Raw genomic sequence first — 12,208 nt, forward strand, 5'->3', positions numbered from 1 at the left:
TGCTCAACCTTGTCCACAAACCAATGATAGAAGATGGAGCTCTTCCTCACTTGGCTGCTTATTGCACCCTCACCAAGTCTGTCAATATTTGATCAGTGATGCTGCCTGGCAGCTGTAGCCCAACCTACAGCTCTCTCAGGGTTTTCACAAACAGAAAACCCCAAGCACTTGCATAGCTGCTTCCTATCTCTGTTTGTCATATGCTTCTTCAGGTGTAAATTCATCTGTAATCAAACCTACATGCCACAACACAACTGTAGGTGCGGCAAGACACACAGGAAGAGAGAACCGAATGCAAAGTAACCTGGAGTGGAGCAGAGAGAGCTGCAGGCTGTAAGAGAAGGTTTATACACAAAGAGAGAAAATAAACAGCATAGATACAAAACAGAGGTGGGGGAGAGAGTGTATTTAACCAAACAGCCCAATCCACAACACTAAAGCAGGTTTACTTCCAGCTTGTCTCCATAACCCTTTGGTAACATCACTATTTCATGAAACAACCACTATACTTGCCACAGCTTTAGGCAGTCAGAAGGGAAGATAACCCTCCAAGAGAATCTCTATCCAAAGACACGATCCTCAGTATTAAGAAGTTTAAACACCACTACATTAGATGATCTTCTAGCTGGTTCATAGATGCTAAGGTCAGAAAGGACCACTGTGATCATCTAGTCTGACCTCCTGTGTAGTACAGGTCATAGAATTTCCCCCAAATAATTCTCAGAGCAGATCTTTTAGAATAACATCCAATCTTGATTTACCAATTGTCAGTGGTGGAGAATCTACCATGACCCTTGGTAAACTATTCCAATGGTTAATTATTCTACCAGTTAAAAATTTGCACCTTATTTCCTGTCTGAATTTGTCTAACTTCAGCTTCCAGCCATTGGATCGTGTTATACCTTTCTCTGCTTTACTGAAAAGCCTATTATTAAATATTTGTTCCTTGTTTAGGTACTTACAGACTGCAATCAATTCACCCCTTAACCTTCTCTTTGTTACGCTAAATAGATTGAGCTCTTTGAGTCTATCACTATAAAGCATGTTTTCTAATCTTTTAGTCATTTTCATGGCACTTCTCTGAACCCTCTCCAAATTATCAACACCCTTCTTGAATTGTGAACACCAGAACTGGACACAGTATTCTGCCAGTGGTCACATGAGTGCCAAATACAAAGTTAAAACCACCTCTCTATTCCTACTCAAGATTCCCATTCATGCATTCAATGATTTCATTAGAAAATTTGGCCACAGCATCACACTGGGAACTCATGTTCAGTGATTATCCATCACAGCCCTCAAATCTTTTTCAGAGTCACTGCTTCCCAGGATAGAGTCCCCCATCATGTATGTATGGCCTACATTTTTTCTCCCTAGATGTATACAACACTTAGCCATATTAAAACACATATTGTTTGCTTGAGCCTAGCTTACCAAGCAATCCAGATCGCTCTGTATCAGTGACCTGTCCTCAGCGGCAAGCTATATCCGGTTAGCACAAACCGGTTGTTAAATTTTGAAGCCGGTTTTTGAACCGGTTGTTAAAGGGGTGGGCAAACTCCAGCCTGCGGGCCACATCTGGCCCGCAGGACTGTCCTGTCTGGCCCACCTGAGCTCTCAGCTGGGGAGGCTCTTCTGAGAATCCTTTTTTCATTTTTACTCACCCGGCGGAGCTCCCGGTCTTCAACGGTGGGTCCTTCAGTGCCGCCGAAGACCCGGAGCGACTGAAGGAACCGGTTCTTCAGCTTTTGGCAGCTCATCACTGTCTGTCCTAATCATTCTTTACCACTCCCCCAATTTTTGTGTCATCTGCAAAACTTTATCAGCGATGATTTTATGTTTTCTTCCAGGTCATTGATAGAAATGAATAGTGAACTAATCCTTGTGGGAACTACACTGGAAACACATCCTTTTGATGATGATTCTCCATTTACAATTACATTTTGAGAACTATCAGTTAGCCAGCTTTTAATCCATTTAAAATGTTATGCCATGTTAATTTTATAATCAAAATGCCATGCAGTACCAAGTCAAACTCCTTACAGAAGTCTTAAGTATATTACATCAACACTATTACTTTTATCATCCAAACCTGTAATCTCATAAAAAGATATCCAGTTAGTTTGACAGGATCTATTTTCCATAATCCCATGTTGATGGGCATTAATTATATTACCCTACTTTAATTCTTTATTAATCAAATCCTGCATCAGCTGCTTCATTATCTTGCCTGGGATCAATGTCAGCCTGACAAACCTATGAGGCATAAACCAGATTTTTTATTCTTTCCTCTTGTAATAATTTAGGGTATAGTTAGAAACATGGGTAAGGTATTTTTAAAAAATATATGACAGAATCAAGACACCGGAATTCTATTCCCGACTCCGCCACTGACACATTCTGTGACACTGGCCAATTTATTTCACCTCTCTATCTTCTGTCATAGAACAAGGATAACTACCCTAAAATAAGGATAAGCAACACCTGTGCAGTGTTTCATTAATACAACTTCACTTCTTAGTCATAGGACCCAACAAAAACAAAAGATCACTCAGCTGCAAATCTTACTGAAAGAAGATCTGTGAGAGAACACTGCTGAATCAAATGAGCCTTATAGTCTCATCTAAGCCTCTACCTATCTCAACAATAAAATAGTGATTTAACATTACACGGACAATAATTTGAAGACTTATCAGATGTCTCCAACATTCATACTCAACACAAACAGTAGCTGACAAGGTATGTGAATGGGGAATTCTGATCAAAACATTAACAGCTTGATTAAGCTATGACACCAGGGTTAAATACTTTTGTATTTTCAGGTATAAGCGGATGTCATAAAAATTGACTGTACAAATAAAGCTAGTTCTGTCTGAGAGTAACCAGATCGGTGTCAATATCCTGCTGTACTAAGTCACCTAGCAAACTCCTCACAGACATGTGGGAGAAATTTAAATGACAAGAACAATTGTTACCATATTGTATACTCCATCCCTTTACAGGTTGTTACCATCGAAAGCTATAACCTTCTGCCTTAATTTTCAGATGGTTATTCACCCTCAAGGCTCTTTCGGACACAGTAGGTGGGAAAGGGAGCTATTTCTGCTAACTACATCCTTGGCTCCATTCCATATTTTTCTGGCCAGCTGACTCGCACCTGTGGCTATTATCTTATTTTTGTGACACAGCCTACAATACCCATACTGTCGTCCCTAGGGGTTACAAATGACGTCTGATTAAATTAAATTTAATGCAATTAAACCAAACTGCAACTACATATCTGACACTGAGAACATTTTCAAGAGAAGTCACTGATTTTTGGTGCCTCAATTTTTGGATGCCTAATTTGAGACATAACTGGGCCTGATTTTCAGAAGAGCTCACAGCTCCTCTACATGATCTGAATGGAAGAAGCAGGAACTCATTACTTTTATAGACTCACCCCTTCCTATATCAAGACAGGCGTATCCCACCCTTTTCCCTGTCACTCAAACCCATAATCTCAGCTTCATCTCTGACTTAGCTCTCTTTTTTGGGCTTCACATCCAGGCCACATCGAGATCTTGCCCCTTGTTTCTGCGCAATGTCTATGAGAGCTGACTTTTCCTCTCTCCCCATACAGCCAAGACTCTTGCCTAAAGTGTGATAATCTTATGCCTTGACTACTGTGTCTTCTCTAGCCTTGAAGCCTGCCACCTTGCACCACCCATTTCCTGGCTTGTTGGTTTGCCTATGTCACACTCACTCTCTCTCTCTTTCTCTCTCACACACACCCTTTAAGTTCCTCTGCTAAATCCCCCTCTTCCACCACATCAGAGGTTTCTTGTTCTAGTCTTCAAAGCCCTTCACAGTTTACAAAAAGAAAAGGAGTACTTGTGGCACCTTAGAGACTAACCAATTTATTTGAGCATAAGCTTTCGTGAGCTACAGCTCACTTCATCGGATGCATCCGATGAAGTGAGCTGTAGCTCACGAAAGCTTATGCTCAAATAAATTGGTTAGTCTCTAAGGTGCCACAAGTACTCCTTTTCTTTTTGCAAATACAGACTAACACGGCTGTTACTCTGAAACCTTCACAGTTTAGTCACACCCACCTATTTGCCCTGTTTCCTTATCATGAAGTCAGCTCTCACCTTCACCCTTGAATTGCCTGCTTGTCCTCATTGCCACAAGACCCTTTGTGCTTTCTCCCAGGCTGCTCTTACAAGTGTGAAAAACTCCCTGTCAAAATCTGTAAAGCCACCACTTTATCCTTCTTCACATCCCTCCTTAGAACACACCTCTGCTTGAATTACACAAGAAACTGCCATGCAACAGTGAGTAGGCGCGAGGTGTGTTGTGATCACTGCTTCAGATTGATTAAGAATTGTTCACAGAGCTAGCCTGTGCTAAAACATTTTATTATTTCTGTTCCTCTGTCGTCCTCCTCTACACTTCCCATCTGTTGTTTGTCTCACCCTCATGCTATGTCTTTTAGTCTGTAATTTCTTAGACTGTTGTTATGCTGGAGCTGGTGGTAACAGTATAGTTAAAGTTGTGGTTTTAATATGTTTCTACATTGCCTGTTACAATGGTGTTTCCACCTGGTTGACTTCTGTGAATGCTACCATGATCTAAAGGGTAAATAACAATAGTATAACAGGACAAACTGCAGGGTTATTATATTTGATATAGGAGAACAATTTAACATGTGTTAGGTGCTTTATGCACAAGAAAGAAGACTGGTCACTGCCCTGAAGAGGTTGCAATCTGAACAGACAAAAATGAACACAGAAAAGGAGAAGAGTAAAATGACAAAATGTTATAGGTAGGACTGTTTTGACTGGGCCTTTACTTAGTGCAGGAAATCCCCATTTCTGGGTGAGTAAAATCTGAAGACAAAAATTAAGAAGCTGGGCTGATGCCACTTGGAAAATGTGCCCCTAATGTTTATCAGAACACTCCCTGCAAAGCTTAGCCATGTTCCAGCCAGTTGGGGAATACTGAATATTTCTGGAGGACATGGGGGGTGGCAGGAGCTGAATTCCAACACTCCCTAGGCACATACAAGAAAAACAATGCACTTTATTCCATGATTTGAAGCCGAATGATTTATAATTTCATACAAATAAAGATGTAGTTGTATAAAATATGAATAATTATCGCATCTTCATATCCTGGAATGGAAGGAGGGCTGTAGGGGTAACAGGCTTAGTCCAAAAGGCAGAGGGGGCAGGGGAGAAGAAAAGCATTGCACAAATATGTCTTCTCCAGGCCATCAAGGAAGAGAGTATTTACTCCTTAGTAAGAGAGGTGGCTATAATGGAATTATGATCTTTAAGAAGTGAGGGGAGCGCATGGGAAAAGAGATCCTTAGAGGTCCAGAGGTGTGGAGGACTCCTGGAAACGGAAAAATTGCTAACCTTTTTTTTTTTTTTTTTTTAAAGCTTGTTTTAAGAAGCAAGTTGTGGCCTCTTCTGAAAGATAAAGAATCTGAACGCTGCTTTTGCTTTCATTTTCAGGTCAGGAAACACAAACACACAAATCACAGACCACTGTCTGCTGGTGGAGAATGGGATTTCTTGATTAATTATAGGCTTTGTCTAAGATCGCATTATTAAATGAGAGCTTTCGGACTCGCTAGCCATCAGATTTCATTAGAGTACTTAAATACCTTTGAATTTTGGTCCCTCAGCATTTTAGCACAGAACAACAAACTGCCCCCTCCAGCCAGTAAGTGGCTTGGAAAAAGCTCTGAGCAGATCATTGCTGATTAATTAATTATCAGAAAGACTTAACTTACCATTCTGAATGAGGGTTTGCGACCGTGTGAACCTCCCGTGGACAGCTGTCATGTGCAGTGGACTCTTGCCATCTTTACTCTAACAAAAACAAAACGAAAGACACTTACCTACAGTATAAAGTAATGCCATCAATGTCGAGTTTCTCAAATACTATCAATAGCTTGAAATAATAAAAGTAACTAGAGCTCAATCCTGCAGTTCTTACTCAGACCAAACTTCCATCAACTTTAAAGCGCTGTAGGGCTGAACCCAAGATTCATATGAGGATACATGCAGAATGCCTTTTTTCTGTAGGTGTCAGACCTTCTTCAGCAATGGGAGTGGGAAATAAGGCAGTCGTTGTTGTGAATAAATTTTCAGAAATATTCCACCAATGTGGGGTGCATGGTCCAAATTGGTAATAGATAAGTGATATATTCCTGAGTGTTATTTACTTTCTAAACAGTATGAATAATTCTCACAGTGTTTCCTTATCTTCCATATTGCTTGGGGAAAAGCCAGGAAAAACACAGAGCTAAGTTTCAGCAGTCCCTGGAAAGTGTAAACAAATACAAACTATTTTTCAATTTAAATAGACACACATTAAAATGCAGTCCACTACATACAGAAAAGAGCTTTGGTTAATAAACTACTACCCAAAGAAAAATCGGATGTCCATCAAAGACCATTAGAAAGCAGGTGCAAACAGGTAAGGAAAGGTAGAATGTCTAATGGTCAAAGTTTTGGAGCCAAGGGAAAGGACCTCTGTCTAGGAATATTGACAGGGAGCCTGAAGAGGAACAGAGGAAGGATGTGGAAGCTGATGACTCAAGCTATCCCTTCTTTATTTGAATCAGGCATTGGATTCATTTTTAAACGCAATTCCCAACTTTATTTTAATAAAATAATACTGATTACTAAGCATCTATTAATTTCAAAAAACTTTACAAAGGTGGGTAAGTACTATTATTTCCATTTTACAGATGGGGAAATGGAGGCACAGATTTAAGTGACTTGCCAGAGGTCACACCACAAGTCGGTCACAAATACAGCAATAGAATCCAGCTCTTCTGGCTCCTGGGTTGGAGTCGGAATTCCCTGATCATCATTAAGTATTATTTGTGATACAATAGCATATAGAGGTCCCAAACAGGATTGGGGCCCTATTGTGCTGGGACTGTACCTGACATTTTTACTACTCGACAGAAGCCCAGAGGAACATGCAGAATTGTGTTGAACACATTTTTAGGGGAATAGGCAAAATAATTGTTTCTGTGATAACTCTAGCCCATTGGATGTGGTCTTGACTGCACTTCTGGGATTGTAGTTAAGTTAACAGCGCAAGTCCTCAGAAACTGATTGGCCTTGAGTTTCAGGGTGCCATTATATCATATCAATCAAGGCACTGTGAGCTTCCCATGAAGAAAACTTAATTCGAACTCCCAGCAGCACTGTGTTATTCCATCAGCCAATTCCCTGAAGATTTTACAGTAACACTGCATTTTGTTATTCTCACTTGCAGCCTCTTGTGGCATGCAGAGATTTTAAACCAAAGGGGATAGATATTTAGGCAGCTAAAATTGAAGAGATGAAAGGTAAGCTGTACCTGAATATTAACGTCTGCTCCATTATTCACTAGCAGTTCAAGACACAAAGCTCCATGAGTGGAGGCAGCAGCAAAATGCAAGGGGGTAAATCCACTGTTATTAGGCTGATTAACATTAGCACCATAATCAATCAACTCATTAACTACAGAATCCTGACCATTATAACACGCAATGTGAAGCGCAGTATTTCCGTAGACATTCATTTCATCAATCTGCAATGAGACAAGAACATACGGTTAAAATGACAGACATCAGCTCGTGGCTTTTCATCAACGATTCTCAGACCTCAGTGGTTCATGAGCCAAATGAGAGATCAACACTATCCAAAAGAGCCAAAATAGTGTGAATGGGAAATATTTAGTTTATATCTATCTAAACTATATACATATATTATTCTCACAGAAAATAAGTTAATAACATAGTGCAAATTCATAACTTAATTGATTAATAACATAGTAAAAGCACCCTGATTGGTTAATTATTAAATCACACAGTGTTTTAATATCATGTGCTGAAAAGAGCCACAGGAGACACCCTAAACAGCCACTTGCAGCTTGAGAGCCACAGTCTGAGCATCACTGCTTTACATAATGCACCTCATGCTGCAAGTGGAAATAGGGGGAGGCTTGAATTGTCATGGGTCAGTGTTCATCAGCAACTTTCATTGACAACAAAATATCCCAGTAACGCTTCATTCTGAATGTTTTGCTTTTATTATTAACTTTTTGCCCTGGTGGCCATTTTAAAAAGTCAATGTAAAGCTACAGACTGGCAGCAGGACAATCTCATGATGACAATGAAACTAAAACTAAACTGGAAAGCTGTTACATCCAAGAAGGAAAGTAGGAGAAATAATAAGTTCAGGTTCCTTTAAAAATAATTATTGCGGTTTCATTTTAGTGACGAGCCAGACTTCAGGTCTGTCTCTACAGATTTCTTGGGGGGTAGGGGGGCAAAGAAACCACACAGTCCTTTATACTGCATCCTAATAAGAAACCAATACTCAGTACCACAGTATAATAAAGGTATTAAGAAAATCTTAGATCCAGACTTTTCTGGATTGCTTGTGTAGAAATTAGTTGTTCTACAAAATTAGATGAAGCAAGGTCAATAACGACACTCTACAAAGTCAAGGAGACTACGGCGCAAGTCATCATCCCTGCTTCCCAGACATGAATGCTGTATGTTCCCCAATTTCAGGGGATTATTCGTCCCTGCAAGAGATTTTTAAGTCTGCTCGGGAATGGACACTCAGATGATTACACACAAAATCTGCATCTCTTGGCAGCTACTGCACACAGCATTTGGGCCTAGAAAGCTGTCCAATGTGCGAGATAGATTCTGTAATCCAGAGAATGGGAAATGGTTTCTTCAAAAATTCTGCCAATGTCTGTAGCAGCATCACCAGCCAGACAAAATCTCCAAATAAATAGGAGAACAAAAGCCAGGGAAGCAGAGAATTTTCCATGATTAAAGTACAGATTATAAAAAGATTACAAATAGTGACTCAAACCTCAGTATTTTGTGGCTTTTCTTTAAAATACCAATTGCTACTTACCTCTACACCTAGATTAAGAAGGTGTTTCACTACATTAATCTGCCCATTGGATGCAGCAGCATGAAGTGGAGTATAACCCTTTTTGTCCTTACAAGTCACCTCTGCACCATGGTTAATCAGCAAGGCAACAACTTCCAGGTGGCCTTTAAAAGATGGGGGAATGGAAATCATCAGTGACCTATATGCTCCTACAGTGTAATTTACTCAAATTACTGCTTTCTTCCTAACTCACTGTTCTTTTTGCTGCTGCTTCACAAATGCTCTCACAGACGACTCATTTTGCAAGAAAATATCCTTAATCCTAGTGTAAGACATGCCTGCTTGGTGTGGCACTCTGTCCCCCTCTAGTAGTGACTCGTCCAGCTAGAGATTGATGAGCCTGCTACAGCAGCTGAGGAAATGGAATGCCTCTTTTCAAGATTTCCACCCAGTTTTTTGTGACCTCAAGTTAGTCAGTAACGCCTCATTCTAACAGCCATGGATAAACTGGCTCTGGATGTAAAAATTCGGTTCAGTGTCGCTTATCCCTCCAGTTTATGAGATTTCTTGTGAGCACAGGTTGCACTACTTCACCTACTCTACGGGCCACCACTTGGAGTGGGCAGCAGGGATCAAACCTGGGACCTCTTGATCTTAAAGCATCAGCCTCCACTGCCCGTCCTAAAAAACACATCTCTGTCAGCCAAGGTTGTAGCAAGTTCATCCATCTCTAGCTGGCCTAGCCACCACTAGATGGGGACAGACTGCCACACCGAGCAGGCATAGCATACACTAGCACCACTTCTCATTAAGGAATCCAGATGAAATGAGTGTTTGTCTTGAAAAATGTGTCAATTCCCTGCCCAGTGAACAAGTTCCCCATTCTTCTCTTTACCCTTTCATACCCTGTTCACATGCTACTCCCCTGTTAATAGAAGGAAGAGTGAGCATACCAGCCTGACAGCACTGAAAGATTCCCAGAAGAGGGTTCTGTCAGTCCCATCTATTAATTCAGCTGCCAGGTCCTTTCTATGGTCATCTTTCTGGCAATTGCTCTGAGTAAAGGAACCTCCTGACTGGAGCATAAGTGCATAGCATTTAACTAGCCTCTCTGGTGACCCCACCCACACTGTGCCTACTACCCAGTTAAGACTGAGTTTTCCTCTATTATAGAGGATATAACTAGGCCATCTTAGTCAAGGGGTTGATCCCAAGCATTTTGAAACCAAATGTGAGACTTTCCATTGACACCAGTGAGCTTAGATCATGTTATAGGTGAGCAAGTGTAGTAAGTGAACGTGCCTCCCCCCCGCCCCCCAAAAATTCATTATTAACCTCAAAATATGCAAGGCACCATAATACCCATGGTATTTACAAATGCCTGAGTCCCAACCTTGTTTCTGTGTCATACAATCTGCACGCTGTACAGGATGGAAAATCTTTCATCTCTACAGAGCAAAGTTCAAATCCCAGTCTAGGTCAGAAGCCAGCCTTCACATTTGATATGTGGGCATCACAAAACTACACTACATTTTCCCACAGTTTGGAAACTACTTGTCATCTCTTTCCCATAAGGGACCAAGATTAGAATTAAAGTGAACGTTACAGGTCAGGAGTGAAGGTGCAGTGGCAGTCAGTTTGAGGGCCCATGAATTGCAGATCAGGGGATGTGGTGATAGAATTGTGCGAGGGCATGCACAGCACTGGCCAATATTATGGTCCCTGTACTTCTACCATTTTTACAGCAGAGCTCCCATTGAATTCTATGGCACATTTTATTTTTAAAATGGATGGGATGATATGGTCAATTATTAATTTAAAAAGCAAATTTGATGAACATTGGCAATGATGTGAATGCATGAATCAAGGGATGCCTTGTGATGAAGGAAGACAATTAAGAGTGGAAATGATTATATAGGACTTTACCGCTACATAGTAACCCAACTTGTTCTGAATAAAGAGACAAATAGGAAAAACAACGATTTCAGAAAAAGCATATTAACTGCATTTGTGCTAGTCATTTCTGTTAATTGTTTGTCTCGTTAGACTGACCTCACACTTGGTAATGCAACTCACATCTTTTCATGTATTTATACCTGCTCCTGTATTTTCCACTCCATGCATCCGATGAAGTGGGTTCTAGCCCATGAAAGCTTATGCCCAAATAAATTTGTTAGTCTCTAAGGTGCCACAAGGACTCCTCATTGTTTTTATCTAACCTAGTTCTTATTGAAATCTACGCTACCTCTAATTGTGACAAAGGAGAGTTTAATATGTATTTTTCATACCAAATATATTTGAGGCTGGAATTAAAGTCAGAAGAGAAAATGAAATTGAAAAAAAAAGTAATATGAAAAAAATATTCAGGTTATGTTAGATGGACACTTTGGGCCAGACTCTCAGCTGGTATGAATCAGTGTAGTTCAACTGAAATCAATGGAGCTGTGTCTATGATACCAGCTGATGATCTGAGCCCATAGCCTTAATCAGAGTAATTAGAATTTTCACCTTCCGTGGCAGGAACTGGGTCTTGTGTAATACAGAGCACAGTGTCAGTACTTCAGTAATAAAACAGACTACAACACGGTTCTTACCCATATATGCTGCCCAATGAATAGCTCTCCTGTCCTTTTTGTCAAAAGCATTGATGTTTGCCCCTTTGGCTAAAAGCAAGTTCACCATCTAAAACAACAATGAAAAGTAAATCTTTGGGTCAGCCATGTATTCCATTTACATGGATCAGTCTATCAAATAATGCTGTCACCCTGGATGTAATGCTTGTGGCGGAGGGCAATACATCGTTGTGAATTGCTGAGCAAATCACACTTGCCTTTGTGTGATATGAGCATAAGTTTATACAGGAAAACTTAAGCCTTAAAATTAGAGATAGTTTCAAAATCCCTTCCAGGAACCTGTAGTTTAATTAAACTAATCATTAAAAATGTATGCTTTTTTTGTAAAAGGCACTAGAACTCCCCAGCCTGGCCCAACCCCACCTGAAACATGCCGGTAAGAGTTTTCATTTGTACATTCTAGTTCTACATTGCAACTCTTTCAATACTTTATTTTTTTAAAACGGTATGGATTTAGTGATTGTGGAAGGTGCTGGATTCATGGCAGTGGGAGACACTCTGGAATCACAAAACCGCATGAGCAGCAGCACTGCACGCTTTTACATGCTACCCTTCCAATGCATCTCAATCCTGAGCAACAGGGACAACATTGTAAAGGTGAAAGGATAATTCAGTCTGCATGCTTATTCAGGACTCAGTCCTACAAGGTGCTGGCTCTGGCCTTGAGCT

General features: G+C 40.5%; 1 protein-coding gene across 13 annotated transcripts in view; it reads right to left on the bottom strand.

Annotated features, from left to right (window-relative positions):
• Nucleotides 1-12,208, bottom strand: part of ANKRD44 (ankyrin repeat domain 44) — a 206,699-nt gene that overhangs the window by 76,930 nt on the left and 117,561 nt on the right. For all 13 annotated transcript variants that reach the window (XM_043525212.1, XM_043525215.1, XM_037912257.2 and 10 more), the window contains exons 6-9: nucleotides 11,501-11,588; nucleotides 8,928-9,070; nucleotides 7,369-7,581; nucleotides 5,783-5,861 (exon numbers count right to left, since the gene is read on the bottom strand). In XM_043525212.1, coding sequence (XP_043381147.1) covers nucleotides 5,783-5,861; nucleotides 7,369-7,581; nucleotides 8,928-9,070; nucleotides 11,501-11,588 — 523 coding nt within the window. The remainder of the gene's footprint in view (nucleotides 1-5,782; nucleotides 5,862-7,368; nucleotides 7,582-8,927; nucleotides 9,071-11,500; nucleotides 11,589-12,208) is intronic.

The sequence above is a fragment of the Chelonia mydas genome, chromosome 11, assembly GCF_015237465.2.
Source record: "Chelonia mydas isolate rCheMyd1 chromosome 11, rCheMyd1.pri.v2, whole genome shotgun sequence".
Taxonomy (NCBI): Eukaryota; Metazoa; Chordata; order Testudines; family Cheloniidae; genus Chelonia; species Chelonia mydas.